This window comes from Tachypleus tridentatus, chromosome 3, assembly GCF_004210375.1.
Source record: "Tachypleus tridentatus isolate NWPU-2018 chromosome 3, ASM421037v1, whole genome shotgun sequence".
Lineage (NCBI taxonomy): Eukaryota > Metazoa > Arthropoda > Merostomata > Xiphosura > Limulidae > Tachypleus > Tachypleus tridentatus.
This window is the reverse complement of record NC_134827.1, coordinates 83,117,443-83,144,330: the sequence shown is the minus strand read 5'-3', so window position 1 is coordinate 83,144,330 and position 26,888 is coordinate 83,117,443. Positions and strand designations below refer to the sequence as shown.

The following is a 26,888-nucleotide window of genomic DNA, read 5'->3' as shown; positions in this document are numbered from 1 at the left end:
ACGTAATCTTCAAAATACAATTCAGCCTGGTTAGATTTACAATGACGTTACAACATTTTTAGTCTCAGGTTATGAATGGATTCCAAAAAAATTAAATTAAATGCTAGAGACAAGCGATAAATATAACAAAATTAAAAAAACAAAACAGATGAATACATTTAAAATTTAACTTAACATATTGAGTCAGGGGTCTTCTTAACAATGCATCAAAATTTTCTTGGATCTAAACTGATAAAAATGTCTTGATGTAGTTTGAGAACAAGTTCAACATTACAAGTTAAAGGAGCATGTTAAAGATTCCAGTACAACTGTGCTAGCAGTTTGATCTTATCACGAGCACGTTTTGTACTGATTCTCGTTTCGTGTAGAGTATCAGTTCTCTAGTAAGTACAGTTTTAATCTAAGATACCTATTAAGTAACATTTAATCCAAGCTGCCTAATGAGTACAGTTCTAACACTAAGATGGCTATTAAACACAGAATTAATTGAATTAATATATATAAACTGTCTGTTAAATTCAGGTTTAATCAATATTGTCTGTTAAGTTCAGTTTTAATAAAAGATGCCTATTAATTAACGTTTGATATAAGGTATCTATTTAATGTAAGCTGTCAATTAAGTACAGATTTAATATAAGCTGTCCGCCATAGCAATAACAAAAAAGACCACTTTTTAAAGTCTGTCTTACTTAGCAATCACATCTGATCCTTTAATACTGTTTTATAAATCAGCTGCTGAAGTTGATGAATTATTGACCACGCCCCATGTTAAGACCTATCATTACCCATTCATTGTTACATAAATTCACATTACAATGTTCCACGCTGACAACAATAGTGGTAATTCTTCTACAACGTGAAAGCGCTTTTGAATTAAAGATAGAGTCACATGCAAGCTAGAACAATTCTAATATTGGAATTTCATTATGTTGGTATGTTTTCTTGGCGTGTGTTCATTTAGCCACACCTATGTGAAAAATACACGAATCTCGAAATAGATGGTTTTCATAGTGGACCTTCCCAAAGCGACAACTTATAGCCGTATTCTTTGTTTCATCCTTCAGAAAATACGTAAAATAGGGATTTACACTAAATCCTCAAATTAACACACAATTTATGGAGGATTTTGCAAAATTACAACAAATATAGAAATTTCTAATATTATAAGAACCTAAATGCAATAACCATTTATGTAAAAATTCACAATTTTTAATAACTTGGTTTGATTCTCAATGTTTTTTTACTGGTGGCCCGGCAGTATATCTGCAAACTTGTACCCCTAGAAAGAGGGTGTTGATAACACTGGTAAGCAGAGAACAAATAGCCCTTTGTGTAATGTTATGCTTAAAACAACAATAATCTAAGAACATGTATAAAAAATAAAAGGAAAAGAGAATAATATTTTAAAATTATGCAGCATCTTGCTAGGACTTTAAGGTGGATTAAATTCGTTTTAGTATATTTCATAGTACACGGAATATGTATCTAATATATATAAAAGGCAGAGTTATCTTTTGGAAACATTCCGTTCATATCTGTCGTTTAATAATATCTAATGTTCGCTAGGGCTGGCTTGAATTTCACTTTTTTGACCATTTTACATTTTAGTATATGCATACATACTTAGCTCTACGTAGTCATTTCGTTTTAAAAAATCTAACTTAGATGTGTAGCGGATGTACTGTTATATATTTATTTTAATATTTGAGTTTGTTGCATGTGAGTATATTGTTGGATGTGTGTTGCGCAAGTCCCGCTTATTCTCTAAATTTGTAGAATATTTTCGAGAGCAAGAATCAACAATGTATGTTTTATGAAACATTAGTGTATCTTCGAATATTGTTGAACGTTCGAGAATCTCGCCTTAAAGTATACAAACCGACGCGCCGAGAGACAGTAGCAGAATATTGTTTGGTCGCTATCGTCAGTAAACTAAAAGCCTCGGAAACTATGACTGTAATTAACACTAATTAATCTAAAAACTACAGAATTTGACCAGAAAAATTTATATATTTCGAACATTAAGAACCGTATAATTTCAGAGAATTAACTTCGAACGTTAGTATTTCTACGAGGATATTAGTTATTATATTATGGAAAACATCACGTGTGATGGATAAAGCCAGCTAGCATTCCCCTAAAGTGAAGTGTATTGGTCTATCAACATAAAATTAATTTGCTCGACCTTGACCGTTGATAAAATATTCAGTTTTAGACCAGATAAAAGACTTGATATTGTTTGAAAGTTTGTAAAATTTTTCTATATAAATAACTATTTGTAATAGCTGTTATTATAAATTGTTTGTTCTTTTCTGAATATTAAAATATATTTGTGTTGAGAAAGAAAATTTTGTGTATCAATTTTATTGGCAAATATCATAAATGTGATACATATTAACATTTAATTAACTTATAAATCAAAATTAAAATTTCAGATAAGTTGAAATGGTAATATGTAACGTACGTAACTTAATATTGATAAATCGGAGAGTCGTTTAAAATAAATTATAATACGTAACAGAGATTAGTTACCACAATTCGTATATTTTATTGGGTTTTCGTGAAATTTTTCAACTTTATTATTCATTTCATGAGTAAAACACTTTTTTCCTCAATTTCTTCCATACATATTGCCATTAGTTTTAACTTGAAATTAATTTTTAAGTTTAAATTTTGTGAAAGAATTTTGTTCATAAACTTTAGGCCTATTGGTTTTAGGTGCTTCATCTTCTTACAAAATTTAACTCGTAATTTTTAGTTTATATTACGTTCTGGTTTGTATGAAATACCGATAGATTTGTGATATGGTCATAGTGCAGAGAATAAACTGAAAAAGTAGATTAAAAACTAAAATAAGAGTTTGATACGGTTTTCAGAAACTTACACAAAAGTGAAGAACTTTGGTGTGATACTACTTTTTTATTGTAATTGAAACTAATATGCATATAAATATCTAATATACATGTGTAGAGAAGCATTTGTCAATTCTGAGTTATTTTTAAGTTTTTTGTGCGCGTACTTGAAAAATAGGTCTGGCATGGCCAGGTGGTTAAGGCACTCGACTCTTAGTCTGAGAGTCGTGGGTTCGACTCCCCGTCACACCAAACATGCTCGCCCTTTCAACCTGGGGGACGTTATAATGTTACGGTCAATCCCACTATTCGTTGGTAAAAGAGTAGCCCAAGAGTTGGCGGTTAGTGGTGATGACTAGTTGCCTTCCCTCTAGTCATACACTGCTATATTAATGATGGCTAGCGCAGATAGCCCTCGTGTAGTTTTGAGCGAAATTAAAAAAACAAACAAAACGAACACTTTAAACATTGAAGTACATTAAAATGTTTCATCATCTTCAGTAAATGATGTCGAAAACACCAGTCTAAAGGCTACAACACTGAGTCGCTACACATATCACTGATCTCATAATTGGTAGGCTAAATAGCACTTGATTCTTATCAGCGCCCACCCGCACGCATATATAAACTGAATGTTAAAAATTTTCCCCTCGATTTGCACGTGCATGCATAACAGCCAAACTCAGATGATTTGATAACCACCAAGGTTTCCCAGGTGCAATAACCCTGACTGACTAAAACTGAGCAATTTTATGGCCTGTACATCTATTTTACAACTTAGATTTTTAGCTGATACTGACCCAAGGCTGTCATAAACCTAAGACATCTACCTCAGTTACGATCAGATTACGTGAGACTTGAATGGTATGCGTACGTTAGACGATCTACTTAATTAATAAATATTAGATAATGTTCGTCGTGAAAAAAGGAAAAAAAAAGTTTAATAAATGGTATTTGGCGTGGATAAACATCTATAACAGTCAAACAAAGACCAATCATAAATTCTTGGTGTGTCAAAACATAATGGCATCATGTAAATTAAAAGGTTGAAGCGGAGAGAAAGACAGAATATTTGTAATCGTAAAGCAAAACGTTGGATGAAACACTTTTTTCAGATGAACAGCGTTGAAGATATATTGTGATTTGAGTGCAGCAACGTTGGCTATTGTTTTTAAACGCTTCACTATTGGTTATTTTACGTAAAATATTTTCTCAACCCAAACGAGCCGTTTTTACATATATATTTTTCTCTACAAGTTGGTTTTCTCGACATCACTGATTGTTATAGGCTTAGTTCTGAGCCACTAGGGACAACGTTATTAAAAGGCATTTATACTTCAATACAAGTTCCTAATAAAAAATGAATTCGGTTGTATTAATATTTTTACCTTTTCTTGGGTTTAGCGTACTTAAACGAATTTCTGCAAATACCATGTCGAAATAGGATTGAGCGTGACCAGTGATTAGCATGTTGAACTGTGAATCTCCCGATTCAAAGTTCGAGTCTTGTTACTACAAATAGTTGCACTCCGCGCTTTGAGAATTTGAGTGCATTATAAGGATAACAGTCAAATCCTACAATTCGGTAAGACAACAGTTGTAGAAGAGAGAGTGTAGAACAGTTAGCTACCTTTCCTCTAATCAAAATTAGGAACTGGCTAGAGCAAAAAAAGTCCTCGAGTAGCTTTCGCACACGCTTCCCGCTAGTACAACGGTATGTCTCCGGACTTACAGAGCTAAAATCAGCGGTTCGATTCGCCTCGGTGGGCTCAGCAGATAGCCCGATGTGGCTTTGATCTAAGAAAACACCCACACACAGCTTTCGCACGAGCAGAATTATACAAGCAAACAATATCAAAACAATAACTACTTCCAAGATAACCATATAACAAGACCATCGAGCTGTCTATTAACACCTGTTAAACTCGTATAAACAAAGTGAGTCTAAATGGAAATTAAAGTGTTATCCTTGTATAGCAACAACCTGGTAAAAATATACACAACCAAATTTATATGCAAAAACGGCTCGTTTGGGCTGAGAAAACACTTTACATAGAAGAGCGAACAACGTTTCGACCTTCTTCGGTCATCGTCAGGTTCACAAAGAAAGAGGTAACTGACCGGAAGCTGACCACATGTTTGAAAGGGGTTGTGTAACTGTGTGTCGAAATGTAGAGGGCGGTATTAGATGTTTGAATATATAATTTTATTTATTATATTAATATAGGTATAAAGGCGTTCCTTTATATTGGTTTATTTTGGGTTTAAGTTGTTGTATAAGTAAGGCTTCTTTAATTTTACGTTTGTTTATGTTTGTTTCTTTATTTAGTATTTGAGTGTTTTCTATGGTTATGTTGTGTTTATTTGACTTGCAGTGTTCGAAAACGTGTGAAGGTGACTTTTTATGTTCTTTGAATCTGGTTTCCATTTTTCTACTTGTTTCTCCAATATAGAAGTCGTGGCAGTTATCACATTGTATTTTATAAATAATGTTGGTGTGGTGTTTGTCAGTGTAGTTTTACATAGTATAGACCTCAGTTTTGTGCCGGGTTTTGAATAAATTTGGTATTAATTGGAATGTCATATTTTGTTACTAATTTTTGCCAAATGTTGGTTATTTGTTTGCTGATGTCGGGAATATATGGTATACAGCAGTATATGGTTTCGTGGTTTTTGATTCGTGAGCTGTATTTACTTTAGTTGGTTGATTTTGCTTTCTGTCTAGGTGTGTGCGTATAATGTTTTCTACGGTTTGTGGAGGAAACTTATTGATGTTGGTGAAGTATTGTTTTATTTTGTCTAATTCATCGTTAATTTTATCTGGTGAGCATAGTTTTATGGCTGTGTTTATTTGGTTTCTTAGTATGTTGAGTTTTGTTTTGTTTCATGTGCTGAGTCCCAAGGAATGTATAGTCCAGTATGGGTGATTTTTCGGTGGATTTCTGTTTGAAATTGTGTATCAGTTCTTGTAATTTTGAGGTTAAGAAATGATATTTGATTGTTTTCTTCCTGTTCACATGTGAAGTTGATGTTGGGATGTATAGAGTTAATGTGATTGAAAAATTAAGTATGTGTTCTGTAGATTTGAATCCCGCAACCGTGTCATCTACATATCTATACCAGTATAGTGGTGGATGTAATGCTGTGTTAATTGCTTGTGTTTCAACTTGTGTCATAAAAATATTGGCTAGAACTGGTGATACTGGGTTGCCCATGCTTAGGCCGTTTGTTTGTATATAGTTTTGGTTGTTGAACATGAAGTTTGTCTTTATCGTGGTGAATTCTATGAGGGTTGCTAACTGGTTACTGGGAATTTCTATAGTTGGGTTAGGGTCTCGGATATAGAGTTCTAAGGCTATCTTGCAGGCTTCAGTGGTTGGAACTTCTGTAAAGAGGGATATAACATCGAAACTGGCCATTAAGGCTTTATGATTAAGTTGATTTAGATTAGACTTGAAATTAAAAGAGTCTTTGATAAATGAGCTGGCTGATGTTACATATTTGGAGAATGCCCATGCTATGTATTTACCAAGGTTGTAATTAAACGATTCATATGTGGACATTATTGGTCGTAATGGACAATCTGGTTTATGAGGTTTGGGGATGCCGAATATTTGTGGTGTGCGTGAGTCGGTTTTACGTAGGTAGGAATAAAGTGTTTGTGAAATTGTGTTGGCTTTTTTCATTTGTAGTAGTAATTTGTTCAGTTGCGTCTCGTGTGTCTTTGTTGGATTTGTGTGTATAGGTTTAAATTTGTTCGTGTCTGATAGGATGTTATTCATTTTTTGGATGTATTCATTCGTGTTCATTATGACTATAGCGTTACCTTTATCTGCTTTTAGAATTTTTATGTTTTTGTCTTGTTTTAGGTTTTTATGCAATTAATGTCTATTTTTGTAAGGTTGTTTTCAGTTTTCTGTTTTGTGAAATTATGTTGATGGTTTTGTGAGAAAATTCTTTGAAAAAATCGTTTAAGATGTTGTTTTTAGGTGTTTCTGGAAAATATAAATTTGTAATTTTACCTGGGAAGGTTGGCTGTTGGATGTCATGAACAGTGAATAACATCCTATCAGACACGAACAAATTTAAACCTATACACACAAATCCAACAAAGACACACGAGACGCAACTGAACAAATTACTACTACAAATGAAAAAAGCCAACACAATTTCACAAACACTTTATTCCTACCTACGTAAAACCGACTCACGCACACCACAAATATACGGCATCCCCAAACCTCATAAACCAGATTGTCCATTACGACCAATAATGTCCACATATGAATCGTTTAATTACAACCTTGGTAAATACATAGCATGGGCATTCTCCAAATATGTAACATCAGCCAGCTCATTTATCAAAGACTCTTTTAATTTCAAGTCTAATCTAAATCAACTTAATCATAAAGCCTTAATGGCCAGTTTCGATGTTATATCCCTCTTTACAGAAGTTCCAACCACTGAAGCCTGCAAGATAGCCTTAGAACTCTATATCCGAGACCCTAACCCAACTATAGAAATTCCCAGTAACCAGTTAGCAACCCTCATAGAATTCACCACGATAAAGACAAACTTCATGTTCAACAACCAAAAGCATGGGCAACCCAGTATCACCAGTTCTAGCCAATATTTTTATGACACAAGTTGAAACACAAGCAATTAACACAGCATTACATCCACCACTATACTGGTATAGATATGTAGATGACACGGTTGCGGGATTCAAATCTACAGAACACATACTTAATTTTTTCAATCACATTAACTCTATACATCCCAACATCAACTTCACATGTGAACAGGAAGAAAACAATCAAATATCATTTCTTAACCTCAAAATTACAAGAACTGATACACAATTTCAAACAGAAATCCACCGAAAAATCACCCATACTGGACTATACATTCCTTGGGACTCAGCACATGAAACAAAACAAAAACTCAACATACTAAGAAACCAAATAAACACAGCCATAAAACTATGCTCACCAGATAAAATTAACGATGAATTAGACAAAATAAAACAATACTTCACCAACATCAATAAGTTTCCTCCACAAACCGTAGAAAACATTATACGCACACACCTAGACAGAAAGCAAAATCAACCAACTAAAGTAAATACAGCTCACGAATCAAAACCACGAAACCATATACTGCTGTATACCATATATTCCCGACATCAGCAAACAAATAACCAACATTTGGCAAAATTAGTAACAAAATATGACATTCCATTAATACCAAATTTATTCAAAAACCCGGCACAAAACTGAGGTCTATACTATGTAAAACTACACTGACAAACACCACACCAACATTATTTATAAAATACAATGTGATAACTGCCACGACTTCTATATTGGAGAAACAAGTAGAAAATGGAAACCAGATTCAAAGAACATAAAAGTCACCTTCACACGTTTTCGAACACTGCAAGTCAAATAAACACAACATAACCATAGAAAACACTCAAATACTAAATAAAGAAACAAACATAAACAAACGTAAAATTAAAGAAGCCTTACTTATACAACAACTTAAACCCAAAATAAACCAATATAAAGGAACGCCTTTATTCCTATATTAATATAATAAATAAAATTATATATTCAAACATCTAATACCGCCCTCTACATTTCGACACACAGTTACACAACCCCTTTCAAACATGTGGTCAGCTTCCGGTCAGTTACCTCTTTCTTTGTGAACCTGACGATGACCGAAGAAGGTCGAAACGTTGTTCGCTCTTCTATGTAAAGTGTTTTCTCAGCCCAAACGAGCCGTTTTTGCATATAAATTTCTCAACAAGTGGGTTTCTCGTCATCACACAACCAAATAATTGATAATACATAAACTGTCACATAAACTGTGAATAGGAATTGTAAGGAGTTTTATGTAAAGTTTTACCTTCGTACTTTTTCCTGCTGGATAATCAAATTTGTACATTTCATCTGTTTTTAAAGGATCCAACACCTTTATCCTACAATTCTGGTTTGTTGTTAGTATTTGACTGTTAACAGTAAGAAACAAAGAGACTGCTAGAGCTGACAAGAAAAAATATCTCAAATATAAAACAAGGTTAATCTCTGACAGTTATTAGCAGGAAACAAAGAGACAGCTAGAACTGACAAGAAAATATCTCAAACATAAGTATAAGAGAAGGTTAATATCTGACATTTATTATTAGGTAATAAAGAGACAGCTAGAAATGAAAAAAAAAAACCATCAAGAAGAAAACAGTCAGTACAAGTAAGTGAACAAACTAATTGCAGGTCATACCCTAACGCCGTGATTCTTAACCTTTTTCATCGACTTACCCCCTGAGACTCTCCAGGGTATTACTGTGACCCCTATAATAATTTTTGTAATGGTGAACTTTGCGTAAAGGTAGAATAAAACAAAACTATATAAAGATCCTAATGTATTGAAAATGTTACAAATAAATGACCTTGAGAAATGCTACAAGTGCTAAACAAATGTAAAATCCATGGAACATCATACAAAACCTACCTATTCACTCAGTGCGAGGATTGATATAATATACGTATATATATAATGAGAAAATATACTAAATACGATGGAAACTTTAATATTTAAATTTTAAGTTCAATGTATTAATATTATATAGTTAAAAAATTCAGGCAATTCAAACGTTGTAATATATGAAAATTTGTACTCAAAATTAGACAGATGGTTGCGCGTTTCTCATTGGTGGGCAGTTATAGGCACTGGCCACAAAAACTACAAACTGCTCCGTGATTTCCCCAATAATTCCCAAACCTTCCGTGACCCCCCCCCCCGAGAAACATCAAACGACCCTCCAGGGGGTCACAACCCCCCAAGTTAAGAACCACTGCTCTAACGCAATGGAGCTTATCTTTAGAGTCTTTATCTTATAATCAAATTCGGTTCTTGTTTCTATACTAGAACAAACGCACTAGCGTGATGTACCTATTTCCCAGTATGTAGAACTACTAGGTAACACACTTTAGTTTTCTATGAAAATTCCTCAATTACAGTAAAACAATAAGAACGTCCACACGTGTCATACTTACACATTTATTTGAATTAGATCCCGTCATGCAATACCAAGAGTTAAAATAAAGTGTCACTATTATTGTATATTGGAGATAATAAGTAAGTGTATTCAAGTACTTGAGCATTTTGATGCGTATCAAATTACGATATACTTAAAGGACATAAACTTATGACCCTTAAGTATATCGTAATTTGGCAAGTCAACATAAGCTTATGTCTCGTTAGTACATCTTATTCTATTATGCTGGGCCCGGCATGGCCAGGTGGGTTAAGGCGTTCGACTCGTAACCTAAGGGTCGCGGGTTCGAATCCCCGTCGCACCAAACATGCTCGCCCTTTCAGTCATGGGGTGTTATAAAGTGACGGTCAATTTAACTGTTCATTCATAAAATAGTAGCCCAAGAGTTGGCGGTGGGCGGTAATGACTAGCTGCCTTTCCTCTAGTCTTACACTGCTAAATTAGGGACGGCTAGCGCAGATAGCCCTCAAGCAGCTTTGCCCAAAAACAGACAAAAAACAGTGTTGAGTTTATGAAAAATGATCTTTTCATTTTGAATTGAACGCAATATTATTTGACATTTGGTATATTTTTCTTGTTATTTAAACCATATCTATTGTGCACTAATAATTTTTATATCTTAATGAATGTTTCTGTGAATATAGGATAGTTTCTGAAGCTGCGATAATATATCACCTTAATTAGTTTTGAAAAAAATTTCTTTACGAGTATTGACTAACCGCAACGTAAAGGTTATGTTACCCTTCAGTTCAGTTCGTAGGAATAATTCATTTTCGCCACTCAGTTAAAAGAGCTCGAATTCTGGGAAGAGCTAGTGGCAACATATTTTGAAACGATAGTAGTGGCAGAACAGGTTTCGTAGCATGACTAACCATTGGGGTTAATCCTTTCAGTCACTTTGGTACGAACACTTGCTTTTTGACACTCTTGCGAACCTGAGTTCGAATCCTAAGAAGTAATATTGGATCTTATAGAACTCTGACAGTCAACTGTCCATTAGCTATGACTATACAGCTTTTCTCTAAATATGAAGAATGTGGCAGTAAAGGACGTTGTTTTATCTTTACTCCATTGTCCTGGCACGGGATAATTTTGATAGTGTCATTTCTACTAACGTGCGCAATTTCAATATATAAGTAACCGAGTTTTACTACCACCAACAATTACATTACTATACAGTATACATCGTTGTACGTTTAATGCTTCGGCCTGGTATGGCCACGTTGTTTGGGAGCTCGGCTCGCCATCTGTGGGTCCGGGGGTCGAATCCCCGTCCCGCCAAACATGCTCGCCCCTTTCAGCGTTATAATGTGACGGTCAATCCCACTATTCGTTGGGAAAAAGTAGCCCAAAAGTTGGCGGTGGGTGGTGATGACTAGCTGCCTTCCCTCTGCTGATTTCGGGATGGTTAGCACAGATAGGCCTTGTGTAGCACTGCGCGAAATTCATAAACAAAACAAACAAACGTTCAATATTATAAGAACCTGATAACAATTTTCAGAATGAACAAGAGTTTCCAACTCAGGCTTATTTTTACGACAGTTAACCTTAAAAAGGAGGTCAGCTAGTAAGAAACAAACGTTCCAGTAATAAGTTTAAGAAATACAGTGGGTGAGTTAATTATAGCCTGTTAAATATCTGATTTAAAAACAAGCAAACCCAGTTTGTGAAATACACAGCCACACATTTTGTCAGTCCTAACGTAATAAATGCAGATATATTTTCATTCTGAATGTGCACTTCGAATCGCTGGCGTGGAAGAAAATGCTCATTTCCCTCCTTCGGCTGAAAATGATTTTCAGTATTTACAAAACACATAAAATTCTGGTTTTCGAATACAAGTTTTATTTTACTTTCATTTTATTTCATGAAAATCTCAGTGGGCACAGCAAGTAGCCCGATGTGGCTTTGCTATAAGAAAAGCACACTTGTCGTGAAAAGCTACAGATTTTGCAATACAACTAAAACCTGGTGGCCTAAAAATAATATTTATACAACCTTTGGTAGCGATTTACCCATCAACCTAGCCCCTCGATGTCCCAGTTAAGCATGCGGGCTTATAACGTTATAATTCCAGGTTAGATAACCGCACTGGACACAGCAAAGATATTCAATTGTGTAGTTCTGATCTTAAAAAGAAACAAGCAACCCTTTGCCCTAAAAATAGTCTGTAACTACACATGTTAAACCAAACTTCTTGTAATTCAACAGAAATGTGGTGAGTTAGAAGCTCAGGTATAGTTTAACATTTATCAATATCGGGAGGTCACACCACAGCAACTCTGCTCTAAAGATCTCCTATTACATAATTGTAAAATAATGCAAGGTACGAAAGGAATATCTGTAATGTTGAACAGTGCTGATAAATCAAGAGATAAAGAAATTTAAATAGATAAAAACCAAGGTACTCAGTAACCACTTACGTATGTCGTAACATCGAACTAAATATATATCTATTACTAACCTGCTTGTGATGCAACATTTTATAAATGGTACAATGTTACAACCGTAGTGGTGAGTTAAGCATCTAAAAAAAAAAAAAAAAAAAAACGAAAACAAAGTAGATGTCAGCAACATGAAGCCAGCATGTACAAGTCAACATGTATACAATTTGTAGACAGCTTATACTTGTATATATATTCTCTGCCTTTGGAGCACCTAAGCAGGTCCTTGGAAGACATAATCCACAAATTGTTGATGGTATTTGATACTCACTTATAAGCCTACTACTGTATATACTCTACGAAAATGATATTAGTTAATGTACCTGTTACAGATACACACACACAAGTTTGCTGATAAAAGACTAGTACGGTCAGTCTTCCTCCAAAAAACCTATACACGCAGCAAGTTTACACAGTCTTGGTTATCGGAATGTCATTAGCTCGAGAAAAACTCAATACGTCATCTTCTACAGAAAATTAGGTAATAGTATAAACAAACAAACCTAGATTACATCAAAATATATAACACGGAAATAGAAGTCAGCAAATCAGATAAAATTTTAGGAATTGTCTACTTCTATAAGGAAGCAAATTATGTTGATACATGTAGTATGTTCCAAAATAATAAAACAATTCTTTATGGTTCTAAATCGTTGTTTCTCTACTTATTATTAGGAATTACATACGAAACCAGATTCACCAGGAAACAACAAATCATAAACTTCACAAACAAAGCCGTAACACTATCACCAGACTAACCAGGAATCACCACATTTTAAGCCTAAGAAACAAAACCATATCACGATTTAACATTCTTAAAGCTAAACAAACCATGAAAATATCGATATACAAGACATTAGCACGTCCAATATTTGAATATTGCAATATCAGACATGTCAGATAACAATGATGTAATAACTGCAAAAATATAAAAAAACAGTCAGAATAATATCTAATTTACCCAGTTACACCTACATAAGAGAAGTACACAAATCAACTAAACAACCCTATATCAAGAACAGATTCTTTCTTCCCAGCAATTTTAAACGTCCTAGCCTCTTCCTTCCGTCCACTAAACAATACTATCTCTGTGTCACAAAAATTAGCAACTACAATAACAAAAAACAAACTTGAGTTACATGAAACATGACAATACCAAGATACAAAACAAATATCTACAGTATTCTCATCCACGTTCATCCTGGCCAACATATGACCGAGTTTATGTTTATCATAAATCTACTATCTCTTTCAGACAAAACTCCAGATCAAAATTACACGTAAACAATCATATTTGCAGGTATAAAAAAAAAATGCAAGCTACGTTCTTCTAAATCTAACGTGTCCTCCCGCTGGTACAGCGGTAATTCTACGTATTTACAACGCTAAAATCAGGGGTTTGATTCCCTTCGGTGGACTCAGCAGATAGCCCGATGTGGCTCTGCTATAAGAAAACACACACACACACGTTAAATCTAACGTAATTTGAATTTAGAGTGAAGTGTGAATTAATCCGTGTGTAAAATGTTATTTAGATGTATATTAAGTAAGCGTGTACAGGAGTTTCACGGGTTACTAGGATCTAATTCAGCACGTGAAAGATGTAAGCAAGAATAATCTATAAACGCGTAGATTTCAAAGAATTAAAGGAAATGCAAGAGTTGGAGGTAAGGTGATACAGTCAGAAACTTCAATAAGCTCTGAGATGAAGAACGTATACAGCTGAAAGCTATTCAAAGTGGTACACAAGAGGATAAAACAGTTTCGTATCTCTAAAACTGGCATTATACGCCATCTTCAATTAAGACAGTAGTTACGTAATTATCAATCATACTCTACCGAGGCTTCAGTGTCTTATTTGGATCCTTTCTTTTTGAAGACCGGGTTCGCGCCCGCGTCGCGCTAAACATGCTCGCCCTCCCAGCCGTGGGGGTGTATAATGTGACGATCAATCCCACTATTCGTTGGTAAAAGAGTAGCCCAAGAGTTGGCGGTGGGTGGTGATGACTAGCTGCCTTCCCTCTAGTCTTACACTGCTAAATTAGGGACGGCTAGCACAGATAGCCCTCGAGTAGCTTTGTGCGAAATTCCAAAACAAACAAACAATTCTTTTGAAGAGCTTTCAAATACAAATGTAAAGAAGCCTGATTTATCGTAGGCATGGTGAAGTTTCTTTAGTTGTGCTGTCCGTTCAAAAATCATAGATCTAATCAGCGTAAGTACATAATGTATGGTTGTTCATCTCCTGTTAAGCACAAAGCTAGACATTGGACAGTCTGTGATCTTCCCGTTAGGAGTACCAAATCTTGATTTTTTAGTGCTAAGCTGCCTGGTGGCTATCGTGTAAATGTTCCTATGACATTTTAACTTCATTTACAGTTACTTTGTTTTTCTAATTCAAAAGACAAACTGATGACACATTTCGTGACCATTATGACGACCAATCCGTCTCTGATGTAATGTATTCTTTAAATGGCTATTAACACGGGTACACCTTTCATTCATAAGATTTATATTTACGAGTTATTTGAATTGAAAACGTGTGAAATAAAACTACAAAAAGTTTATGGGTCTTTTAGCTCCATATCTACCTACGTCCTTCTAAGGAGATGTAGTAAACATTGGTAGAAAAGTTTTATTTTAGAATAATCACTACTAAACAAGTTGATAGATTCGTTTCCTTGCTGTCACTCCGTTTGGATACAGAAATGGTGAAAAGCCACCTTTAACAAAAACCACTTGAAGTGCAGATTTCGATACACTCCATAAAACTTTGATTTCCAAACTGTGTGTCACAGCAAATAACGAGGGGTGTCGCGAGAATTTCACCGAACGAAGAATAATAAAGAACATTAAAAAAACTCTATAAAAATATATTGCACGTGGAAGCAGTGGTGTCGCTGAAATCAAGGTAAGATTGTTTGTGATTTTTAAATTTCGCGCAAAGCTACACGAGGGCTATCTGCGCTAGCCGTCCATAATTTAACAGCATAAGACTAGAGAGAAGGCAACTAGTCATTACCACCAACCGTCAACGTTTGTGCTACTCTTTTACCAACAAATAGTGGGATTGACCGTCGCATTATAGAGTCCCTACCGCTGAAAAGATGAACATGTTTGGTGCGACGGGGTTTGAACCCGCGACCCTTAGGTTATGAGTCGAGCGTACTAATCACCTGGCCATGCCGAGCCTACCGAAAATGCAAAAAAAAAATCACCCAAATAATTTTTGCAACATTGTGGAAATTAATTGCAGTTTCACAAAGGAGAGACATCGCATACAACGTAAAGATGACTTACTACCACTATTTTGGGTGCAAAATTAGTGACAAAAGAAAACATTGGGCTCCAGATGTGTGTTGTATAGTTTGCACATCTGGTTTGATACAATTGCTGAATAAGAAGTAGCAAGTATGCCGTTTGCAGTTCCCATGATATGGTGCAGTGGGGAAGTTCTTAGTTGTTTCTTTCAAAGCGCCATGGAGAAGTTCATGGTTGTCTCTGCCAAAACACCATGGGGAAATTATTGTTTGTCTCTATCAAAGCACCATGGGGAGATTATTGCTTGTCTCTATCAAAGTACCATGGGGGCGTTCTTGGTTATGTCTGTTAAAGCACCATGGGAACGTTCTTGATTGTGTCTGTTAAAGCACCATGGGAACGTTCTTGATTGTGTCTGTTAAAGCACCATGGGAACGTTATTGGTTGTGTCTATTAAAGCACCATGGGAAGGTTCTTGATTGTGTCTGTTAAAGCACCATGGGAACGTTCTTGATTGTGTCTGTTAAAGCATCATGGGGAAGTTCTTGGTTGTGTCTGTTAAAGCATCATGGGAACGTTCTTGATTGTGTCTGTTAAAGCACCATGGTGACGTTCTTGGTTGTGTCTGTTAAAGCATCATGGGGAAGTTCTTTATTGTGTCTGTTAAAGCACCATGGTGACGATCTTGGTTGTGTCTGTTAAAGCACCATGGGAACGTTCTTGATTGTGTCTGTTAAAGCACCATGGTGACGTTCTTGGTTGTGTCTGTTAAAGCATCATGGGGAAGTTCTTGGTTGTGTCTGTTAAAGCATCATGGGAACGTTCTTGATTGTGTCTGTTAAAGCACCATGGTGACGTTCTTGGTTGTGTATGTTAAAGCACCATGGTGACGTTCTTGGTTGTGTCTGTTAAAGCATCATGGGGAAGTTCTTGATTCTTATTTACAACAATGGAATTTATTAACTCTAGCACATTGTGTATTCATAATACTTCGAAATATAAGAACCTACAAAACTAGAAGCAGACAAAATAGTAATAAAATGAAACCCAGAATTTGGAATACGTAGATAAACATATATATTGTAATAAAAGGTAATATACTCGTCTGATCTACAATATAAGACTGCACATCAACATTTTAGTTCCTGTCATAGGATAAAATTATGAAGCATGGCCACAGTTCTAGTGATCTCTAGGGACGAAAAATGTCCAAAATGAACGTTTTCTACGTTATCAAGATAAATTTTATCTCATATTGCCTGGACTGGGTGCAGTATTCTTCACTGTACTTAGAGCTCACATGAACAATCTAACTTGTTTTCTGTGTAATCCTAGAACCCATATCTTACTTAATCTGTCGAATCCTAGATCTTATGCTTTGTTTAGTGTAAATTTTCAATTTTATGTGCCTACGATGCGTGCCCCCCGCTAGTACAGCGGTATGTCTCCGGATTTACAATGCTAAAATCAGGGTTTCGATTCCCCTCGGTGGGCTGAGCAGGTAGCCCGATGTGGCTTTGCTATAAATAAAAACACAAAACACATAAAAACACACGCCTACGATGCGTTCATTATTCCTATTCATACTCTGAAGCACTTTACAAGCATCTTAGAATATTCTAAGCATACTCAGAAAACGTGGAAATGCCGCGGGATCATAAATCTGAATCACAGCTTACGTTACTCTTTTTCAGTCGCGGCAGAGAGGCTCAAACAATGGTTTACGGTTTGTTGTTTTGTTTCTCAAGAACAAACTTTCAGCTTGTATCTCCATGTCTTTACCAACTTGAGATCTAATTACAGCCGCGGTATAAGGTTTGTAAGCTGACAAGATTGTTCTTAAAATAACCTAGTACAGAAGTTATAGAATCATGTGATAAAATCTAATTCACTATCAAATTACTGTTTGCGACAAAATCTGTATCTTACAACGTATTTAGCACAACACCTTCTACCATAAAAGTATCTACAAATTATCTTTAATAAACCATAACTATTTCAGTAGTCTTCTTTGATGAAAATAAATTTAAATTAGAACTTCTTCCATGCTAATCATATCAAATGTATGTACCCATAAGTTTGTTTGTTTTGGATTTCGCATAAAGCTACTTGAGGGCTATCTACTAGTGGGATTGAGCGTCACATTATAATTCACCCACGGCTGAAAGGGCGAGCATGTTTGATGTGACGAGGAGTCGAACCCGCGACCCATAGATTATGAGTCGAGTGCCTCTTCCATCTGGCCATGTCACGCGACGTATGTATCTATCAATGATCTGAAATAGGTAGACAAACTGCATTGAACTAGACGTACTGAATCCAGTGTTGCAAAATAATTTCATTAGAGATGCTAATAAGATATCTTTCAAAACAAAATAATTCCACAAAACACTATCCAGGTTTGATGATTTAAAAATACTTGTACACTTTTTTCGTGTTGACCACTTGCCGTTAGTTTACTTGAAACCATTTCTTAATACTATCATTTCATTAAATTACAAAAACTTGCATTCAATTGTATTTCTTGTATTTATTATTAGTATGTTTATGATTTAATTGTTTTCACTAGCTGTCAAAAAAGAAAAATTTCTAAAAAAACACGACTTATGAGTTACCATATGCTGTTGCTAGTTTAAACGAGCTCTAAGTAACGCCATGGTTTTATGTCCTTGAATAGTTAGGTCACTTATAATAAAATTCATCTTTACGAGAGTACATTGAAAAGCATTAATAAGAATAACTAGAAGGTAATCATATGCAAAGTATGCGGAATAAATATCCACATGTCTGAGAGGTATTTGGCAAGGGTGCAGGTTTTAAGGACACACAATGTATTGAAGGATTTGTACGCTTAACAAGAAATACTCAAGCTCATGCTACAATAAACTACGCCTAAATTAAAAAGTAAAATTCACCTACTATAAAACTTTGTATATCAGTATAATTAACGTATATAAAACAAAAATTAATAATGAGTTAACACATCCTTCGTTCAAATTTTCAAGTACAACACAATAAGACAATATCTACAGTTAATAACACTTCTTCCAGATCTTATGCCTGTACGGTCCTTGGTGTTACGTATTAAAAAATATCTCATAACTTTGTCAAACGTTTTGATGACACCTAAATTACCTCCTATTGGGAATTCATGGTCATCTTTCAATATTTCATGATGATATGCTTTTGGAACCACTTTTTGATGAACTACAGCTGGCACATTTGGTGGTTTTCATTTTCTTATGAGAACACTAGTTTTGAAAGAGTAACCACTTGAAACTAGCTTTCTCTAGTGCATCTTTTGGAAATGCATATTTAAACAATGAGAAGATCTTCAGATCTTTTTTTTTTACTTGGCGATCAGTTTACTTTCACCAAACGGAACTTCACCAGTTGAACCATCATTTTCACTCATCATGAAATTCTCAATGGGATAATTATTTACAATATCCCTAACGGATTAAAAAACAGTCTGAGTTAAATCTATAATTTCTGAACACGTGTCTATCATTTGTTTTTGGCTTAATTTTCTAGCCTGAGCTCGAATCACAAAACACAAAGGAAACACATTTCGATTCTTCTCAACAACAACATCATCCTTAGATGAAATAGAGATCTGCTTCCTAACAATTTTAGGTTCAGCAACAAATTTTGCCCGGCCAAATCGTTTTCCAACAATAATGATACACCCTTAACTGGCATAGTAGATCCCGACACTGGAACTGATGTTAAACAAATATTATGAAGAGGAACATTAATAAAGCCACCCTTAATACCCTGGGCAATATCAGACTCACCAGCAGAAAAACTCTAATCTAAAGACAGTACACCTTCTGACAACAATGATTGAGTCGCTCTAGTATAGGGTTGGTAGTGTCATTTGTCAAAGACACAAAATCAACAGATACAAAAAGTGTAAACTCCTTCCTAACTACATCAGGCTTTTTATCAGTTGCCAAATCAACAACATTGGTTGATCTGGTGAAATTACGTTCACATGTGGACACGAACGTACTGGGTGCTGTCTCCTTTTTTTTTTCAAACTCCAACAATCGGTCATAACATGACCACGTATTTTACAAAAATGATAGACAGGCCTTTATGGTTTTGATGAAGATTTATCCTGACTGTCAGTAGATTTCAAACTACCGGAGCTGGATTTTTTTTAGGAAAATCCTCAACTTTAATGGACTGAACAGATACAGGTTTTTACTGGGAATGGCAGTTCTTCCTGTAGTGTTTCAACTTTTTTTCATCAAAGTCAGTTTTGAAGTCGTCACTTGTACAGCGTTTAAATTCCTCAATTAGATATAATTGTCTTTGTTTGTCGATATGCATAGAATTACACCTGTTTTTTGTGGAACAACTTTCATATGGCTTCAATTATCTTGCTTGTGATAATCTCGTATGCTTTGAAAATAGCTTCCTTAACTTTATCATAATTCGTACGATATTTTAGAGACAGAGTGACATAAGCTTCTTGTGCTTTACTAGCTAAAACATTTTCTAATAATAATGACTATTTTTGGAGGACCATTCCATGGTTTGAGCAGCTTTCTAAAAATGTTAAATATTTTTCGTCTTCAATTTCATTAAATAGTGATACTTTAATATATCAATTTACTTCCAAGTTATCATTTTACCTTGATTAATCACAGGTTTGTTTGGCCTCAAGACATTTACTTTCTCTTTCAGCTTCGATATGAGATCGTTCAAGCTCTATCTGTTTGAGTATTAGCTAGATTTCTAACTTATCTTTATCAATCAACTCTAGCTTAGGAATACTAGAGTATTCTGTAATGATTCGTCAGACAACAAATGGTCGCCGACTAGTATTTCAATAATGTCTTTTTAGTTCATTTTTTCTCATCGATTTCGTAATGTCTAATTCTAAAACTTTGCCAATTTAAGCAATTTACTTTTGCTATGTCTTTCTAGTTGTTAGAGCGAGGGTGATTTAAGAAAATCTTGATAATCAGACATAATCAAATCTTTTTGGCAGTGATAAATATAAAGTAAATTAAGAGGTGAACTTTCATTTAGAACGGATTTTGACTCTAATTCAGATCTCGGACACGAGCCTCCAATTTATTGCTACCCATTGTAATTTATCTCAGATGAGTCTCCAATTAATATGTTAGCTATCACGATATCATATAGCTAGAAATTTTAGAAGTTAATTGAATGTCGATATGTGTCAAATTTATGATATTGCTTAACAAGACTGATACACACAATTTTCTTGCTTGACACAAATATATTTTAACATACAAACAACAATACAATTTATAATAATGGTTATTACAAATAATAAGTTATATACAAAAGTTTTACAAACGTACAAACAATATAAGGTTTCTAACTGATCTGAAACTGAATATTTTATAGACGGATCAAGACAAACAAATTAATTCTATGTTGATACACAGGTACAGTTCACTTGACGAAAAACCAACTAGCTTCTTCACATGAGTTGTTTTCCCGACAAAAATATCTAATTTCCTCATAGAAATAACTTTCGAAATTAATTCACTGAAATTAAACTGTTTGTAATGTCCAAAATCTACAAACGTTCGTGGTCAAATATTTGTATGTTTTCGATTAATAAGAATTTATCAAAATTATAGCTTCCGGGGTATATAATAGTATACTAACTATAGCAAACCAACAATATTAAACTGTCTTTTCTCGTTCTGAAATGGTTACCTTTGTAATTATTAGGCGAAGTTCTCGAAATTTCAGTTGGCATTAATACTGGCAATCACTGGTATTTTACATACATACACACAGTACATTGTTGATTCTTAAACTCGAAAATCTTCTACAAATTCAGACAATAAGCGAGACTTTCGCAATAAACATTTAACAGCATAATTTATATGCATTTCTAAATATATATTAAACTGAAACAAACACAGATATTAAAATAAATATATAATAGTAAATTCATTACATATTAAACTACCTCTCTACCATTGCTTGTCGAATAAATAAATATTGGAAAAAGATAACTACCAACAATAATTACTTCAAATTATTTCAAAATGAATTTTTGTTAGAACTTTAGAGGCATTGAATGGAAAAACTGATTGACTAAAGCAAATCTCAATCGATATTTTCAAACATATGTACAGAAAAAACACAAAACAGTATATATAAAACACAATTGATGTGATAATTGTTACAATAGTATTTTCCGATTATATTTTGAGGAATATGGCAAACGAATAATCATAGTTTCAACACACAAAAAGTAAGAAATTTTTATGTTAAACATAATATTTCAGTGAACATTAATGCTGTGCCTGCTCTAAATATTAAGCCTTGAATTTTAGCATTTTATAACTCCTGACGTTTCGCGTTGAAACTGAAAGAAAAAAGTATCACTGAAACCTCTGCTTCAACAACAGAACGTTAACCTTCTATAACTTAGTAATGTAACTGATCCTGCACAATTGTTTTATAGACAGACCCACTCACCTCTAACACTCAGAAAACGTCTTTCAAACTAAATGACAGTGACAGTTAAAAGTTGTAGCTCAAAAATTGTATAAAACAAAGGTAAAAAATTAGGACTATAGGTGGCATCGCGTTTCCCTTCGTGAGCAGTATTCAGGAACACAAACCGCCAGAGCACGTGAGTGCGAGCATATTTAAGGTAAGGGGTCACGGTCGACAGCGCTTTCTCGCTTTAGATAAGTAGTGAGGGATAACCTTGGACGTAACACGCAGTCGACGCCAAGCAGGTGCGGTGGTGCACAGCGAAGAATGAAAAAAATATTCTTAGAACTTAAATCACAACTTACGTGGGCGTGGCTCTCTGCAATGATTTTTCTGTTTTCGCTGACGATGACATAAGCAGCATATCAGCAAGGATAACTACTTGTTATATTTGATACTTTTGTTTTCTAAGCTACATTATAAGTAATTAGGAAGTGTTTTCAATTGTATAACAAATTATTTCTTTCAAAAACATTGATCATCTGAGCTACAAATTAGTAATGTCGACTATGTAATATTGAACCTCCAAATATGAGTTGCTGTTCTCTGCTTATCAGTATTCTGTGTAATATTTCCAAAAAGCTGTAAAAACTAGATTAAAAAAGGGCTGGTTTATTATTTCTGATAAAATATCTCTCACTCTTACACCTTTTGGTTTGACTAAGCTTTCGAGTTACAGAAGGTTGTTGTAAAAGAAAACTCACAGTTAACCATATACATTTAAATACATTTCAATGGTTTAAGCATAGAACCTATTTCAATTGTCTTACTTACGCAGTAAAACGAATATTCAAGGATTAATTAAGCAGTATTCAATCATCTTAGTTACAAACGTATACAATAACAGCATTATTTTTTCAAGTCGCAACAGTACTACTGAAATTACCAAACGAAAATAAAGATATAGTATAAGCAGTAAACACATTTTCCTTGTTAGATAAATGTTGTAAGCTGGTGTCTTTAAAAGTTATATTCCAGTTACGATCCCTATGGTGGACAAAGCGTAAATAGCAGCTTCGTATTTAGCGAACAATGAAGTTTGATACTATTAAAGTAAGTCGGGTAATTACTGGGTTAAGAGCAACTAATAATCAAAACTACACCCTATTACTAATATTATTACATAGTATTATTATTTTTAAAAATCCAAAAATTGTAAGGTATTGATGCTCGAGAATACTGACTTTTATTAAGTTATGTGGATCCAATAGGTTATAAACAGATTTGTGAAAATAGTTTAAAGCACCATTTGATAGATGAGCTGTGTGAAGTTAAAATCTTAAGTTTGATTTAAATTATCGGTCTGACTTAAAGTAATTGTTTTCAAGCACGAACGTAACACGTTTCAAGAGTAACAAGAACTTACCTTGCAATAACACCACCTCCATGAAGAGAACGATGGTACTTGCGGTCCAGTGCATGTTCTAATCTGTTCACTCTCAGTGCCACAGTGGAAATTACACCACGTGCTGGTGAGGTTTGTACACGTCGGGTTAAACAGTTTGGTATGTCGAGAACAAACAGAATCTTAATCGTCTGTAATGAGTCGAGATGTTTTGCAAGAAACGTCAAAATATCATCTCGTTGAAAGTTGAAATGAGGGTGGCCCGTTTTAAATGGTTTGAAATAAACTTTTACATTGCGGTTTATTAAAAAAGAATTCAGGTAGAAATATACAACGTCCTGCTTATACTGATATCAGTTCAGTATAAACTAAGAAGTGGCTCTCTCGGACCCGAAACGTCCATCTGTACTAACAACAAGCGTGCGTCAAGCTCGAAACATTAGTCACCAGTACTATCTTGTCCGTTAGTGGCCAGCCCTTGAACAAGCCAAGCACCTCCTCCTGCCCACGCACAGAGATTCGTAGGGTCTCGTTTACCAATCAAAACAGTCGTAAATCCAACGGTTTTGATAGAAGACAATACGGTTTGAAAAAATAAAATATATGTATATGCTGTATAAATACATTTTTCTATATGTATACATTCGAATTACATTTTAAATAATACAAAAATGTTAGATTTATTAATTTGTTACTGGAATTTGACATTATGTAAAGATGAAAAATTCCCTGTGTTTTGTAGCATGTTGAAGAGTAATTCTAATATTTTATGATTCGTTTGGTTCTTGTTGGAATTTCGCGCAAAGCTACACAAATTAGTAGTGTAAGACTACAGGGAATACAGCTAGTCATCACCACCTACCACAACTCTTGGGTTACTCTTTTACGAACGAATAGTGGGATTGATTGTGTCATTAAAACGCCCCCATGCCTGAAAGGGCGATCATATTTGGTGTGTGGGGATTCGAACCTACAACCCTCAAGGCTTTTATTATTCTACATTTTGAAATACTCACCAGGTACTATTATTTATTTTGTTTTGTCGAACAAACTCTTAGATGTATACATACGATTTATCGTACAGACTTTTACACTCATACACTGAGTAAGACATTTAAACCATTATACAGCATTTGTACATGTTCAGTTTTAATTATTTCACCAACTATTGAACAAGTTATGAAAATACGGTGAATAAATGTTTTATTTGATTGTTTTTTTTTCTGAAATAGATATATATTCTACAAAATTGTGAATTATGTTTTGGCAAGTTATAAACAAGTTACCGAGAAGAAACATTGGTTAATCGAAAAACCAAGAGAAGTAATTTCGTGGTTAATTCAGACTTTTACCTGAAAAAATAGCACTCGACTACAGAAGTAAAACATATTCTATCTGCCACCATGGCCAGGTGGCTAAGGCACTCGACTCATAATCCGAGGATCGCAGGTACGAATCCCCTTCACACCAAATATGCTCGCCTTTTTAGCGGAGGAGGCGTTATAATGTGACGCTTATTCCCACTATTCGTTAGTAAAAGAGTAGCCGAAGAGTTGGCGGGGGGGGTGGTGATGACTAGCTGCTCTCTTTCTAGTCATACACTGCTAAATTAGGGATGGCTAGCGCAGATAGCCCTCGTGTAGCTTTGCGCGAAATTCAAAACAAATCAAACCATATTTTATGTACTTTAAGTAGCATTTACAGTTTTGCCACCTATAAGTTACCAAGTGCCATAAAGAATGAAACGTAATCGTCATTGTCTAGAAACGAAGCTATCGGTTAGAAAACTGTGTGATTGTGAAAGTTAGATTCGCAACAATTGTTACCTGTACGCTACCATGTTCAATAGGGGTTTAAGAAAAATGTCATTGTCTAGAAACGAAGTTATCTGTAGAAAAACTGGAATTGTAAAAGTTAGATTCGCAAAGATAGTAAGTGAATACGGAATATCATTGTTTGATAGTTGTGAGATACGCACAAAGATTTGTAATAATATATTAATGGACAGTAACGGATAGAACAAATCTGTAACATGCTGTTGTTTTCCTGACTGAAATACTAAGAGAAGCTCATGTCTAATAGAATTAAGAACTATTTTCAAAGCTTTTCCATGAAAAGCAGCAAACGTAATTGAAGTTCGTCCTAATAAATATTTTTCAAGTTAATGTCGTCCTGGTCCTCATGCTCGGTAAGATAGTCCATATGTTATTGGAAATAAGGCATTGTATATGTTTTAACATGAGTATGTTAGACATTAACGTATCTCGTTGCATTACTTTATTAAAACATGACAGAAGGTGACTGGTTATGTTGCGACACATTATTGTTTTTTTTTGTTTTTTTGGAATTTCGCACAAAGCTACTCGAGGGCTATCTGTGCTAGCCGTCCCTAATTTAGCAGTGTAAGACTAGAGGGAAGGCAGCTAGTCATCACCACCCACCGCCAACTCTTGGGCTACTCTTTTACCAACGAAAAGTGGGATTGACCGTCACATTGTAACGCCCCCACGGCTGGGAGGGCGAGCATGCTTGGCACGACTCGGGCGCGAACCCGCGACCCTCAGATTACGAAGCGCACGCCTTAACGCGCTAGGCCATGCCAGGCCACGACACATTACCATAAGCTATAAGCATCTTTTTCTCGTCGAGTTACATTAAAACATGCTAGAAGCTGATTGGTTGCGTTGCGAAAAGAAAAAAGAAAATAAAAACAAAATTATTGCCTAATTGTAACCAACCATATTCAATTAAAATATTTATCGAGAGTTTATTTGGATAATGTATTAGTAGAGTTCTCGAGAGCTTTTTACTTTTCACAGAACGATACCACAAACTAATGACGATCTTTAACCATTCCATATGGTCAAAATGATTAGGTGATAGTGACTGCTTCGTTATTAAAGGACAAATTATTCGTTGTCACAGTATTACTATGTCTTGATAAGTTTATTGTTGTCTGTAACAATGCAGCCAGGTATTTGTGACTGTTATCTGTTGTGATGATGTAGCAAAGCTTTCGTGACTTGATGTTTAGCTGTGACACCATATTAATACGTTACTGACGTATTCGTGATTGTCATAATGTAATACGGTGTGGGGCACTTTTTACTGTTTGTTGTGACAATGTAATAAAATGCACAGCAGCTTCATTTCACTTAACATAACAATCTAACAACAAGTTGTTTCTTTCATTGTTGGGCTCAGCAGTGCTACAAGGCGCTAAATACTTAGTTTTAGATGATAGGAATGTTACAAAAAATGTACAGTGGCTCTGAATAGTTCACTGTAATAAAGTAACAAAGTCTTGGTGACATTATTATTCGTTGTGACAACGTATCAAGGTATTGGTAATTCTATTATTTGTTGTGACAACGTAACAAGCTCTTGGTGACTCTTTATTGTTTATTGTGACAACGTACTAA

At 34.8% G+C, this 26,888-nt stretch overlaps 1 protein-coding gene across 1 annotated transcript in view; it reads right to left on the bottom strand.

Annotated features, from left to right (window-relative positions):
- The window catches only part of LOC143247364 (uncharacterized), an 85,185-nt gene extending 61,266 nt beyond the window's left edge, over positions 1 to 23,919 (bottom strand). Inside the window, exon 1 of the mRNA XM_076495317.1 lies at positions 23,488 to 23,919. Within this exon, the coding sequence (XP_076351432.1) occupies positions 23,488 to 23,542 (55 nt within the window). The 5' untranslated portion in view covers positions 23,543 to 23,919. The remainder of the gene's footprint in view (positions 1 to 23,487) is intronic.
- Positions 23,920 to 26,888: the final 2,969 nt, after the last annotated feature.